The sequence below is a fragment of the Geotrypetes seraphini genome, chromosome 5, assembly GCF_902459505.1.
Source record: "Geotrypetes seraphini chromosome 5, aGeoSer1.1, whole genome shotgun sequence".
NCBI lineage: Eukaryota > Metazoa > Chordata > Amphibia > Gymnophiona > Dermophiidae > Geotrypetes > Geotrypetes seraphini.
Genome location: NC_047088.1, coordinates 203,173,936 through 203,188,957, shown reverse-complemented (window position 1 = coordinate 203,188,957; position 15,022 = coordinate 203,173,936). Strand labels below are relative to the sequence as shown.

Sequence of the window (15,022 nt, the reverse complement as noted above, 5' to 3'; positions counted from 1 at the left end):
TGTTTTGTGGGTCTCTAGTTCTAGTGCCCCCTTCTGTTAGTGCAGGCTGTCTCCTTTAAGCAAAGTTTCTTTCAGGTTTTATGCTGTGTAATGACCTGTTTCAATTGTTTGTGATTGTTATAATATTGCATGTTATAAGCAGATTGAACTTGTCTACTGCAATATTCAGCAATTTGACTACTGCAATATTCAGCAATTTCTCAGAAACACATGCAACGATTGTGGATGGTGCAAAATACAGCAGTCAGGTTGATGTTTGGGTTAAAGAAATATGACCATGTGATACCCTTTTATTGGGTGTTGCATTGGTTGCCAGTGGAGGTGTGCGTGAAATTTAAATTCAGTTGCTTTTGTTTTAAGGTTCTATTTGGTTTGACTCCCAAATATATAAATGAACTTTTCTCTTTTACAACTAATAGACATAAAAGAAGCTCACATTTGATTTTTGCTTTTCCGCCTGTTAAAGGATACAAACTTAAAAAAAATAATCAGCACCTTCTCTCATATCAAGCAGCAGCATGGGGCAAAGATTTAGATCAACTGCTCCTTAATACTGAAATCTATGGGGAATTTTGAAAACATTTAAAAACACATTTATTTTTTAAATACTTAGGTAGTTAATCTGTAAAATTTTATATTATGTATTTTTTAGGGTTTTAGCCATTGGTTCTTTACTCTCTAATCTTTTCTGTTTTTATTGTATTTTAAATTATGTAAACAGCATAGAACTTCACGGTTTTGCGGTATATAAATAAACTGTTATTATTATTATTATCCCCGTACCCCTCTCTTTTGCCTTTATACTCTACAGGTGTCACTGTCTGCTTTGTCATGAACTAGATTCTGGGGGGGGGGGGGGTGTCCTGAGGCAAGAGGGGCTCAAAGCATTGCATAATTGAGGCTTCCTACAAGCTGTCTGGTAACCATAGGAAAATAACTCACTTGTCCAGGAATTTACAAGACAGAAGATTAGCAAAAGAAATCTTTCATTCTGCTTGTAATGTCTGCTTTACATGTACAGTTTTACAAAAGTCCTTTGACTTGCATACATGTGTGGAAAATGTGCTTTTATACAATCTATATATATGCATTCCAGGGGGCATAGTTCGGATGGTGCATTAGGTGTGCCATTCTGGACAAGTAGGTTATCTCCACATGGCTATGAGCCTCTACAGAAGGAATCCACTCTAGGTTTTTTCTGTAACCTTCCTACTTAGAGCTCTGTTGCCACTTTCAGTTTTTTCCTTCTGCACATTAGCCAGAAGGAGTGTTTCTGTTATGCTCTTTATTAATTTTTTTTTTAAAGTCATTTTTATTAGTTATTTTCAGATTTTCTTTGGTCTTTCAGTGCCTGGAGCTTCCCTGTGGGTTCAGCTCTACCTGCTTGGAGAAGAAGTAGATGGTGGTCTGCAGCTGATAGGACAATCCCTTGTGGTACCTCTTGGCCAGCTTGCAGAAGCATTTTTGGAGTTCAGCGCCAACTCTAGTTAGCGTTGCTCACCTTCTTCTTGGCAGGGGTTTTAGCTCAGGCTGTTAGGCATCCATAGGAGGCTCAGTGGTGTCTCGCAGGATGCCAGCTATGTTTTTGCCTCCCCCTTCTGATTGTACTTCAGTCAGTCCATGAGGGTGGGGGCTTAGATGCTGTGTCCAACTGGTGGCCTGAAGATCAGGAGGAGGCGTTCTGGATGAGGCAATGATTTCTTGTCTTTCCTGCTACTGTTCAGAGTTGAGGCAGGCTGCAGCACAGTGAGTAAGGCTGTTACAAGCCTGTGGGGTGAATTGTGTGTGGGTGTGATGGTCAGAAAATCCAGTTTTCAGTGGTTTGTGCTTGTTCCCCTATGTTCCTCCTCTCCCCCCCCCCAAAAAAAATCCTAAATTCTCCGATTTTTGATTTTGATTTTATTGTTTTTCCAGCGATTTTTGACGCCTAATCCTGCTGGCAGCCATCTTGGATTTTAGCAATCCATCTTTTTAAGCTGACTAATCCAGCTAAGCGAGGTGCGCCTGCTTCCAAGGCCATGATTTCTAGGTGGATCTGAAGGACCATTTCATCATCCTACATTGTTTGTGGAAAACAGTTTTCTATTTCCTTGATGGCGCATTTGACCAGAAGTATAGCTTCGTTATAGGCAGAAGCTAGGGCAGGCTCTCCAGTGGAGGTTTGTAGAGCAGCAACTTGACCCACTCTATATAAATTTGCTAAGTTCTACAGAATGGATGTGGTGGCAAGGGAGGATTCTGCCTTTGGGTCCTCGGTCCTACATGTTAATGCAGTCATCCCTCTCTAGATTTCTGGGACTGCTTTTGTATATCCCGCGTGTCCATAATGACACACCTATTGCACTGGAAAAAGAGATTAGGTTCTTATCTTGTGTAATCTCTTTTCCAGCAGATAGGTGTGTCATTCTGGACCCCTGCCCTGTCTTTCTTTCCTGCGCCTGCCTACTGTCTCATTACAAATGTTCTTCTCAAAGTATTTTATGTGGAGGCCAGTCAGCCCTTTGGAGCCATGAAGAATAATTTATTACTGGAGTACTATTCGAGCTCCTTTGATTCTTCTGTGGGCATGTTTGTTACTCTGTTTGTTCATAGTTCTTATGTTCCTTGGTTTGAGCAGAACAGACTTTTGAGTTGGGGAAGTTTTTCCCATTTCCCTACTTCACCTAATTTTGGAAGAGCTCTTGTGTGCTTATGGACTAACTGTAGGTAGCAGTAGAGCTCTCAGCAAAGTAGGAGGGTTACAGAAAAAAATCCAGCTTAGATTCCTTCTGCAGAGGCTCGCGGCCATGGGTGAACAACCCGCTTGTCCAGAATTACACACCTATCTACTGGAAAATATATTAGAAAGATAAGAACCTAATCTCTTTATATTATGTAAGGAATGCAATATTATTCACAAGTATGCTTTTTTATACTTTAGCTGAAGTCTGGGATAAAGAATTTGATCCTGTAATGGTAATTCTCCGAACAGTTTACCGCAGAGATGTGCAGTCTGCAATGGACAGATATACTGCTATGTAAGTGTCACATTCAGTATTGTTAGATATCTGTGCTGTTATCAAGATTTTATTTAAACACTTGTAGAGAAAAGGCAGAGAAGATCCAATGCTAGCCCAGAAATGTACAGTATACCCCTGAAGTTCGCAGGGGTTATGTTCCAGGAGCACCCACAAACTTCAAAAGACCTGCAGGGGTGGCAGCGGCCGCTGTGAGTGCTGACATGGGCAGTGGCGCTTGCGTCTTCGACCCAGGCCGGAATTGCTGGTCAGGCAGAGCAGATCAGGGGGCCGGAGGATATGCACAGCGGGGTCCTGGGTCGCAGAAGAGGCGGATGAAAAAACCCGCGAACGACTGGGGCCGAACCGTGAGTTTGTGGGAGATTACTGTATATCTTGTCCTATTATGTTTTAATGTTCCTGAAGATCAGAGGACTGATATGGGACTACAGCCAGACTCCTTTATCATTCTTGTTCAGTGTCTTTTGATAAAACACTCCAGAATGCTGTGAGGATGCTTATCCCAGGACAAGCAGGCAGCATATTCTCACATGTGGGTGACGTCATCCATGGAGCCCGATATGGACAGTGTCAAAGTGTACTGTCACTTTAAGCTTTAGAAAGCTTTAAGACTGCCCTCTCTGCGCATGTGCGCATGCCTTTCCACACGATGCTGACTCGCAAGTTCGTCAGGTTTTCGTTTTCTGTGGAGTGTAGATGACATATCTGGACTTCGTCTAGTCGAGTTTGCCTTCCCACATCACATCATTATTTCGCTCAATTTTTTTTAGTTGTTTTTTCTTTTAAATCCTTTCAAATTTTAATTAAATGTCTTAATTTTCACTATTGGGGCCTGTGGGGGTTTTTGAAGCCTTTGTCCCAACCAGCGTTGTCGATGGCTTTTCGGCCTTCTTTTCACTCAACCTATGCTGCTTTCTCTTTCCTGCTGGATCTCTTCCCGATCTTCCAGGGCTTAAAAAAAAAACAAACCCTAAAGAACAAGAAGAAGAATACAATGCCTATCCAAATATTTTATTCTTTTTTTGTTCCTACATTTTATTTCTATAAGAAGATATTAGACCTGGGGTCAGGCACCCAGCAACTTGGACTTTTTTGTGATACTGAGTCCTAGCGGTACCGTTACATCGATCATCGATCTTTGACATTGATCATCAGTGTAACAAGCATATTTCACATTGAGTCTCTTGAAGCATGCCACCTCTTGATGCCATTACAGGCTGTCATTTCAGAAGCGTGCCTCTTCTTGGGGTTACAGACACTTCGATACCCTGCTGCACCTATGGTACCAGCTGACTAGCATACAGTACCGGTGCCTCCTTTCACAAATTGATCTTCCGGGTTGTAACGATTCCCTCCAGTACCGGTGAGCATCGACAGTTTCATCACTATCATCACCATCATCATGGGCATTTTCGGCATCAAGTCAATGCATGCCTATCATCGATGCCATTGTTCATTGAATCAGGGTGTCATTTCTAACACATACGTCCCCTTGGGATTCCTAATGCTTCAACACCCTATGGCACCTACGGTACCAGTTTCTCAACCCTTAGTACTGGTACAATTTCCCACCATATGCGGGGGGTGCTGCATGAGATCACAATGAATTTGGTCTCCATGCCTCTATTTTTATTTCCTCATTACCGATACAGATTATATAGCATCAAATTCTGCTCTGTACCAGTCCTTCCCTGCTTGCATTCATAGAGACTTTGTACCGATGCTACCTTCTACCTTGGTATTCTACCTTGGTACTGTTGCTGCTTCTGTAACTTCGGCTCAACGACTGGTACCGGTACTTTCACTGTGCAAATAGTCCTCATCTGAACCGATAATCAGATCACCATGTGTCTGACCAGGATCTCACCTCTCTCAATGGAAGTGATCCAGATTTGGACTTGGGCAGCTTCTCAAGGCATCCTCCTTGGAACAGTTTACTTGGTAGGGAAGGAAAATGTGTTGGCAGACAAACTCAACAGAGTCCTTCAGCCCCACAAGTGATATCTCAGTATGTCCATCCTGCATCAGATTTTCTCCAAGTGAGGGATCCCGGACATACTGTAAATCTCTTTGATTCCCCCCACAACAACAAACTTCTGCTCCAGACTGTATGTTCCCAGTTGCCTGGAGTCGGATGCCTTTCTCATCAACTGGGGGAACAGATTCCTAAATGCGTTCCCTCCAATGTCTCATCGGGAAAACTGTACTCAAACTTCACCAGGAATAGGGCACCATGATCCTCCATGTGCTCTGCTGCCCATGTCAGTCATGGTTCTCTCTTCTACAGCTTTCAACTCGGGAACATTACAAATTGCAACTGTTTCCAATACTGCACAGAATGAAGGCAGTGCCTTCTACATTCCAACCTTCGCTCATTGACACTCGTAGCATGGTATCTCTCACCCAGTGCAGAATACCTACACACTTTCTGCTCCAGTCTCGAACATCATTGAAGCATCCATACAAAACTGTTACCATTTCAAATGGACTTGATTCGCTGTCCGGTGTGACCTCCATTCTCTTGAATCTGTCGCATGTCCACTTCCTTCCATTCAGGACTATCTCAGGCCTAAAGACTAAATTGGTTAGAGTTCATGTTTGTGCCATCAATGTGTTTCACTCCTCGCTGGATAAGAAGCTACTTTCTGTGTTCATCCCTTGGTATCCAGATTCATGAAAGGACTTTACCAAACTAAATCACCTATCAAGACTCTGCCTGTAGCCTGGGATCTCAATGTAGTACTCTCTACTCTTATGAAATTTCCCTTTGAACCACTCATGACTTGCTCTCTCAAACATCTCACTTGAAAAGTGGTTTTTCTCATTGCCCTTATGTCTGCATGCTGGGTGAATAAGCTGCAAGCACTTGTATCAGATCCACCCTATACCAGATTCTACCATGACAGTGTAGTCCTTCGGACGCATCCAAAATTCTTTCCAAAGGTTCTCTTGGAATTTCAGTCAGTAGTTCTACTTGTCTTCTTTCTGAAACTACATTCTCAAACAGGTGAAACAGCTCTCCACACTTTAGACTGCAAACGTGCTTTATCATACTACTTGGATCAGACTAAACCTCATAGAACTTCTTCCCAACTTTTTGTGGCTTTCGATCCTATCAGACTTGAGTTGCTGTGACCAAGAGATCCATCTCCAGTTGGCTAGCAGACTGTATCTCCTGTGCATATACTCAGGCTAGGTCGATGCTGCAGGGCCATATTATATCTTATAATGTAAGAGCTCTGGCTGCTTCAGTATTCTACTATTGCTCTACTTCTGTTGAGACCATTTATAAAGCAGTCACTTGGTCCTCGATCCATACCTTCACTTCCCACTGCTGATTAGAGCAGAAGAGACAGTCGGTTTGGGCAAGTAGTTCTACAGAATCTGTTTACTTGCTGAGCACTAACTTTTCTTCCAGTGCTCATGAGTTTTGCCAGGCTCACGTATATTCAATGTTAAACCTCTTCAAGAGTCATGATTCTGGCAGCTTTGGAGTCCCACATATGAGAATATTATTTCTGCTTATCCTCAGAGAAAGCAAAGGTACTTACCTTTAACAGGTGTTCTTTGAACACAGCAGGTATATATTATCACAGTCCGCCCATTTTGCCTAGCTGGCTTCTTAGCTTTGATACTGAAGTGCAGATCCCTCGAGCTGAAGTTGAGTTGGAAGGCACCATCACTGTCTTAAAATTTAAAGTGACGGTACACTCAGTAGGTGTCTGTACTGGGATCCATGGATGACATCACCTGCATATGAGAATATATACCTGCTGTCCTCAGAGAGCACCTGTCAGTCAAGAAGCCACTCAGCACCGAGCAGCAGCACCAAAGTGCGCTCCTGCTCGGTGCTGCTCAGCGGCTGAAGAAACCCAATCTCGCAGCAGCTACCACTGACCGGGTTAGGAGCGGGGCAAGCGTGCTCCTGCCTGCTGCACCTCTGGACCACCAGGGATCGGCAGAGGAGGTACGAGGATGGGACAGGGAGGGGGGACAGGGTACAGAGTCTGGGAGGGAATGGGGCTGGGTGCAGAGCCTGGCAGGGAGGGGGTTGGGTGCAGAGCCTGACAGGGCAGGATACTTGAATATTAAGCTGCCTGACTTATATTCGAGTCAACCATTTTTCCTCCTTTTTTTGGGGGGGGGTTGGCTGGAGGAAATGGGGGTCTCAACTTATATTCGGATCGACTTATATTTGAGTATATACAGTATATAAATTTTAAATAGACACAAATTGTTCCAGGTACTGTAGGCACAAAATTTTGAAGGATCTTTCCATTTGTGAAAAGCTTTCACAGTGAAACATAACCATAGTTCATCATAATTCTGTGGCTGGTGATATGAATACAAAAATTTATATGAAAACATAATTAAGCCTCTAACATTTAGGTATTACTAGACTTTGTTTATTGCACATTCCTTCCATGGACATGGAATTAGTGAAAAAAACCCTGATAAATCGGTCCCTAAGTATTTGTGGAGAAATATTTAAACTTGAAATCTTTGGAAAAAGGGTATTCTTTGTGTCATGATCTGCATTTTTGAAATTTTGCTGACATTAGCTTTTCACCTCAATTATTCTGTTAATATTTTTGAAGTGAGCAGTCAAAATGAATGATGTATTGCCTGCTAGCATGAATATTGCATTACCTTCATTTCTGAACAATTTATTTGCTAATTGGGTTCTGCATTCCCTTGGGTGGTCTTCCCCTCCTCCACCACCAAAGAGGAGTAGAAATGTGCCTGCTCTTTGATTGCTAGAGTTGGTTATTTCAAAACAATGCTGTCTCTTCGTACACATTTTTAGGCTTTACACATGTCCTGTTTTCCTGTTACTCAAAAGCATCTTCAAAAAAAGGGTAACATTTTTGAAAAGTCCAGTCAAAGCAGTTATACAACATTTATTTAACTGACTTTATTTTACATTATGCTTTCTTTATATGATTAGAAAATTATTTATCATCTATGCTTATTTAACTATTGTTTGTAAATGTTGTTCCAGTGGAATAGGTGAGACATTCTAGACAGTAGGGTTATTTTCCTATAGTTGTGTGCTACTGTAGAAGAAATCCACTCTGGATTTTTCACTCTGCCTCTATTATACTTCTCTAGGACTACCTTCACTTCTTTCCTGCTGCACACATGCCTGGATGTCCCCCTCCAAAAGCCTGGCCCTCCCCGAAGGCCTACATGTTCCCCCCGAAGGCCTGCATATTACCCCCCAGAAGGCCTGCAAGCTAGGAAGAACTACTATGGAGACAAGATCTCCAGATCCAACAACCAGAATAGTGCATTGTTTAACATCTGGCGCTCCTTAACCTCTAAAAACGACTCCACCCCGCTCCCCTCTTCTCCGTCAGCTGATGTTCTAGCAAAATTCTTCAATGAAAAGGTTATTTCTCTAAGACGCTCCTTCCTGCGTACAATCTCCTACAACTCCCTGGCACCCACCGATTCCATCCCTACACTACCTATCTCCAACCCCATCCCAGCTGACAGATCTTGGACTGCCTTTCAGCTCGTATCCGAATCGCAGGTCTCTAAACTCTGCCTCAAATTAAAAACTTGCAACTGTACCTTGGACCCATTCCCCTCCTACCTATTTGAGAAAATTCCCACTCAGGCCATCACATCTCTCACCAAACTTATAAACTCTGCTCTTTTGTCGGGCCTATTCTCTTCTGAAATAGGACAGATCGCTTTGACCCCACTACTGAAAAAATCTGATCTTGACCCCTCCACTCCTTCCAGCTATCGTCCAATAGCAAATATCCCTCTCCTAACCAAGATGCTAGAGTCTATCATATCTTCCCAACTTTCATCCTATTTAGAAAGATTCTCTATTCTCCTTCCTTACCAATATGGATTCAGACCCAATTTCAGCACTGAATCCCTATTTGCCTCACTAATCTCTAAGGTTCAACAACTTCATTTTCGTAATAAGTTCGCTGTTCTTCTACAATTTGACCTTTCTGCGGCTTTTGACGTTGTCCATCACGATATTCTAGTTTTCCAACTCTCCAAGATAGGCATCAACTCCACAGTTCTAGACTGGTTCTCAAAATTCTTACGTTCCCGTTCTTACACCGTTTACATGAACGGCACCTCATCCTCCCCTTGGAAACCAACATGTGGAGTCCCACAAGGTTCACCTCTATCTCCTATTCTTTTCAATATCTATATGTCCTCTCTAAAACTCCTCCATCTATCCCCCCTTGAAACACTTTACACTTATGCTGATGACATTCTTGTCCTCCTCGAGACCGACTCTAACCTCACTAACCTCTCCGAGAACATATCCTCATGTATTTCGAACCTCCAAACCTGGGCCCTCACTGTTCAAATGAAATTAAACGAGTCCAAAACAAAACTACTTTGGATTAGACCATTTACCCACCTCCATTCCACTGTCCTCCAGCCCCTCACTACAACTTGAGTTCTCAAGCAAAGTTCTGGGCATCATCGTGGATTCCTCACTATCCTTCAATGACCACTTCCACTCCCTGGTAAAAAAAATGCTTCTTTAGCCTTCATATGCTGAGGAAAGTGAGATCCTGTTTCCATCAAAAACACTTTGCCGTCCTTGTTCAATCCATCATCCTCTCCAGATTAGACTATTGCAACTCTATTTACTTAAGTCTAACTAAGAAAAGCCTCCTCAGACTCCAGCGGATTCAGAATGCTGCAGCTAAGCTTATTTTCGCAAAAAGTAAATTTGATCACGTCTCACACTTCTGTCCAAGATTCACTGGCTTCCAATAATCTCCAGGGTCCACTTCAAATGTGCCTGCCTAACTTTCAAGATCCTTCATGGCATTATTCCTCCCGTTATTCCACTATCTTGGAATTCCTCTAATCCTACTTCCACCAAATCCTCCCAAAAATTAAAACTATCCTTCTCTTCAACAAAAGGTATATCCCATGCTGGAAAACTAGGGACATCCCTCCCCTTTAGAATCACCGAGCTCTGGAACAACCTTACATCCCCTCTCCGAAATTCGAGCTCCTTACAACTTTTCTGAAAACATCTGAAAACTTGGCTTTTCTCTAAAATGTAACACCTCCCCCCTCTCTGTTACCCAAAACCCCCTTTTTCTCCGTTACTCTCAACCCACAACCATCCTTTGGAGTTCCATTTTATCTTAGTCCTGTAAACCGTGCCGAGCTCTATGACCTTGGAGAAGATGCGGTATACAAACCTAAGGTTTAGTTTAGTTTAGTTAGTTACCCCCCAGAAGGCCTGCATGTTACTCCCCCCCTTGAAGGCCTGCATGTTACTCCCCCCCTTGAAGACCTGCATGTTCCCCCGCCCTTGAAGGCCTTCATGTTCCCCCCCTTACATCATGGCAACGGTTTGGGTCAGCCGGTCCCCCTCGCTGTTCTTCTCCAGGAATGTGCACCCCTCCAGCTCTCAGTGGCACCCGGCTCGCGACTCCAGCTCTCAGCGGCACCCTGCTCGCGCCGCCACCTCTTAGTGTCGCCCGGCTCTTACTTCCAGTGTGCGCACCTCTAGCTCTCGGCACACGGCTCACACTCCCTCCTGTGGCTGCCCTCGTTCAACTGACAGTCGACGCTGCACCTTCCCTTTCGCTCTGAAACCTGCCTGGACTCCACCCCCGTCCCCACCCGTTCCTTCCTGATTGTCCCACCCCCTCGCCCCTAAAGCAGGAGCGGCAATGGACGGCCAGCAAGAGGCAGTGCTGCTGCTCCTGCTTTAGGAGACGGGGAGGAGGGTTGGTTATTGAATTGGCCAGGCTGATTTTTTTTACAAAACGAATCGGTGAATCGATTGGAATCAGCACAACTGCAGAATGAATATACTTGTAGGTCAATAAGAGGAATTTGAACTGTACAGTATGTGGAAATGGACAAAGGAGCCAATGAAGCGACTTGAAGAGAGTGGTAACATGAGCATAATTACACTGGTGGAATACGAGACGTTCAGCAGAATTCTGAACAAATTCAAGGGGAGAGAGTTGATTTAGCAGAAAACCTGTGAGAAATAAGTTGCAATAATCCAGGTGAGAGGTGACGAGCGCGTGGAAGAAAAGGCCAGATTTTAGCAACACTTGAAGGGAAAGAAATGACCCCTCCTCCCTTTTCTTTCCAAGTTACAGACAAGTCATGTGTGCACAAATGGGCAAAGAGGGGCTGGAAAGATTTCATGAGCCATCCTCTATATCCTTTCACCATTTGTTTTGTTTAAATTATATTTCAGAAAAATGGGCAGACTTTATTCGGAGAGAATAGTATTTTTAAGTAAACAAAACAAAATGCAAAAGTTAGCATGTATGCTGTTTAATCTTTCTTTATTTTGTGTTTCAACAGTTTAAAGCAGGCTGGAAAATTCTCTGGTAATCCATGGCCCCCCTACAAAAAACGGACACCACTCCACCCGAGTTATAAAGGGCTCATGAACCTATTACACTGTAAAACATTACATATTGTGCTATTCACCCTGCTTTACAAGGTAAAGTTGTATAGTTTATTGTGAATTATTTGTGTGTTAATGAATTGATCTGATTTCTTATGAGGAGTTGTGCGGTGTTTTGTTGGGTTTTTTTTTTTTGTTATTAAATAATTTGTAGCTGAAAATGTTCAGGCTCTGCCATAAAAGCACTACAGCAGAAAAACCTCTTGGCCAAATATTACGTTAGCCCAGAGCTTTCCCAATATGTCCTAGTCTCAGAGCAGATGGGTTCATAATCCAGCTTCTCTTTATACGCCATCAATTCTCATATTGATAGCCATGGTAGGAGACCTCCATGCTGCTGAAATCAGTCATCAGAAGGTAACCCAAGTATTGCTTTGAACGTCTATGCTACTCTGCTTAGCTACATTATATTCAACACATAAGCATTGTCTAAATTTTTGATGAAATTCTTGTTTCTAGGCTGTGTATTAAAGTTTGTGCATCTTTTCTAACTGAACTAACAAGTGAATTAGCAAATACATAGAATTCAAAGGTCTGAATAGATTTCTTCTGCTTGTTTTGAGCAAGGAAAGGTGAGTAGTGGAGTCCCTCAGGGTTCGGTGCTGGGGCCGATCCTGTTCAATATGTTTGAGTGACATTGCTGAAGGGTTAGAAGGAAAAGTTTGCCTTTTTGCGGATGATACCAAGATTTGTAACAGAGTAGACACCGAGGAGGGAGTGGAAAAAATGATCTACAAAAGTTAGAGGAATGGTCTAATATCTGGAAACTAAAATTCAATACAAAGAAATGCATTTGGGGATTAATAATCGGAAGGAGCCATATATGCTGGGAATTGAGAGGTTGATATGCACAGATGGGGAGAGGAACCTTGGGGCGATAGTGTCCCAAGATCTAAAGGCAAAAAAATAGTACGACAAGGCGGTGGCTGCTGCCAGAAGGATGCTGGGCTATATAAAGAGAGGCATAACCAATAAAAGAATGAAGGTGTTTATGCCCCCTTGGTGGAAGGTTTCATCGTATTGTCTACGATGACACCCAAATCCTTTTCTTGGATGCTAATCCTCAAGGTGGACCCAAGTATCTGGAGCAGATTCTTTGCAAGTGCCTCGACAGGAATCCTCACACTCCATACAAGGAGCAGTCTTTGGGAGTGCCTCGAGGTTCCTCCATCAAGCCTTCTGAGTTTCAATCCACAGCTTCTAGCCCTATCCATTCATTGGTAGCAACATCTGCTTCCATCTCTGGGGCGAAGTCTCCTCGATCTTCGAGATCTGCTTCCAAGCACCACTCTCACCGACGATCGAGGCCTTCCTCGAGTCATACTTCCAGGCATACCTCTTCTTCCAAAGAGCGTCCTTCTTCCACTAAGCTTCGATCTACGCCTTCCAGCTCTACTAGACCACCGACTCCTCGATCGAGATCCCCGCTTCCAGACCTCGAGGCCTCAGCGGTTTCTATTGCTTCGTCCAAGTCTCCTTTCTCTTTTGATGCCTATTTTCCTGCCGAGTCCTTCTCGAGGCAAGGCATTTGCGGATCAGCTATCTTTCTCTTCTTTTCATCGTCAGATGGCTGCTGACCTTGACCTTCAATTGGATGCTGGTTCTAAATACTCTAAGGAGTACCTCGAACTCATGCATGTTCCTCAACCTCCTGCAGAGTCACTTAAGCTTCCTCTTCACAAGCTTTTGTCTCAAGCGATGCCTGGAGACTCCTTATGCAATTCCTGCTGTTCCAGGCAAGTTGGACTCCAGGTATAAAACTCTACATTGCAAAGGATTTGAGAATTCGCAGTTGTCTCACCAATCCTTACTTGTGGAGTCCTCCTTGAAAAGGTCCCATCCTTCAAAGGTCTATGCTACCATTCCTCCTGGAAGGGAAGGGAAAACTATGGACAAATTTGGAAGTCGCCTCTACCAAAATGCCATGATGTCCTCTAAAGTCCTTAATTACAATGTCCATTTTGTCACTTATTTCAAGTTCCTCATTGATCTTCTTCCTAAATTTATCAGTTATCTAGATACTCAAAAGCACTTCGAATTTCAAGAGGTCAAAGCTACTCTATCACAACTCAGATTACATCTACTTCAGTCTTCTTATGATGCCTTTGAGTTGTCCGCCAGGGCAACTGCTTGTTCTGTAGTAATGCGCCGCCTAGCCTGGCTTCGTACCATCGACATCATTTTTACCACTGATGGGAGACCATCACTTCCGACCTCTGGGTGCTGTCAATCATCAAGAAAGGATACTCTCTTCATTTCACTCAGGTTCCACCAGACCTTCTTCCAAGAGAGTGTCCTTCCAGTCCATCCCAGACCTGCCTTCTTCAGGAAGCTCAAACTCTGCTTTGTCTCCGTGCCATCAAACCAGTTCCTTTGGAACAGCAGAACAGGGGGTTTTACTCCTGTTACTTCCTTTTTCCGAAGAAGACTGGCGATCTGCGACCCGTTCTGGATCTCAGGGCTCTCAACAAATTTTTAGTCAAGGAAAAATTTCCAATGTTGTCCCTGGCATCCCTTTATCCCCTTCTCGATCAGAACAACTGGTTATGTTCTCTGGATCTCAAGGAGGCTTATACTCATATTCCTATTCATCCGGCCTCCCAGCAATATCTCAGATTTCGGTTGGGGAATCTACATTATCAATACAAAGTGCTGCCCTTTTGCCTGGCCTCGTCTCCCAGAGTGTTCACCACTGGTAGTGCCTGGTAGTGGTAGCAGCAGCTCTAAGGAACCATGGTCTTCAGGTATTTCCCTACCTAGACTGGCTCATCAAAGATTCAACATCTCAGGGGGTTATTGTAGCGACCCAAAGGACTATGTGGTTCCTACAAAGTTTGGGATTCGAAATCAACTTTCCCAAATCACAACTTCAACCCTCTCAGAATCTACAATTCATAGGAGCTGTTCTGGACACTATCCAACTCAGAGCATTCCTTCCGCAATCATGTCTGGAACCTCTCCTTCAACTCTGTCATACAGTGTCTTCCCGCTCTTCTATCTCAGCGAGAAACATGATGGTGCTACTTGGTCACATGGCCTCCACAGTACACGTGATTCCTTTGACAGACTTCACCTCAGAATTCCTCATTTCAGTAGACCCTGTCATCTCAGTGGACGCAGGTTTGTGACCCACTTTCTTGACACATTGCAGTCACTCCGCCATTGAGACAGTCTCTCCGCTGGTGGATGCTCTCTTCCAATTTCTCCAGAGGCTTGCTGTTTCAAATGCCCCCCCATCAGAAGGTCCTCGTAACAGATTCCTTGACTTTCGCTTGGGGCGCTCATCTCGATGGAGTCCCTACTCAAGGCTACTGGACCAGTACGGATCGTCAGTGTCACATCAATCTGTTGGAACTCAGAGCGATCTTCAAGGCTCTCAAAGCTTTTCGACATCTTCTTCACAACCAGGTGGCCCTCATTCGGACAGACAACCAAGTCGCCATGTACTATGTCAACAAACAGGAAGGGATGGGATCTTCCTCCCTTTCTCAAGAAGCTCTGAAGGTTTGGGACTGGGCAATCCGTCACAACACCTTCCTCAAAGCTGTCTACATCCAAGGGGCGAAAAATT

At 43.8% G+C, this 15,022-nt stretch overlaps 1 protein-coding gene across 8 annotated transcripts in view; it reads left to right on the top strand.

Moving 5' to 3' along the window:
- Window positions 1–15,022, top strand: part of UBR3 (ubiquitin protein ligase E3 component n-recognin 3) — a 533,613-nt gene that overhangs the window by 235,252 nt on the left and 283,339 nt on the right. For all 8 annotated transcript variants that reach the window (XM_033944451.1, XM_033944455.1, XM_033944453.1 and 5 more), the window contains exons 19-20: window positions 2,921–3,017; window positions 11,346–11,487. In XM_033944451.1, coding sequence (XP_033800342.1) covers window positions 2,921–3,017; window positions 11,346–11,487 — 239 coding nt within the window. The remainder of the gene's footprint in view (window positions 1–2,920; window positions 3,018–11,345; window positions 11,488–15,022) is intronic.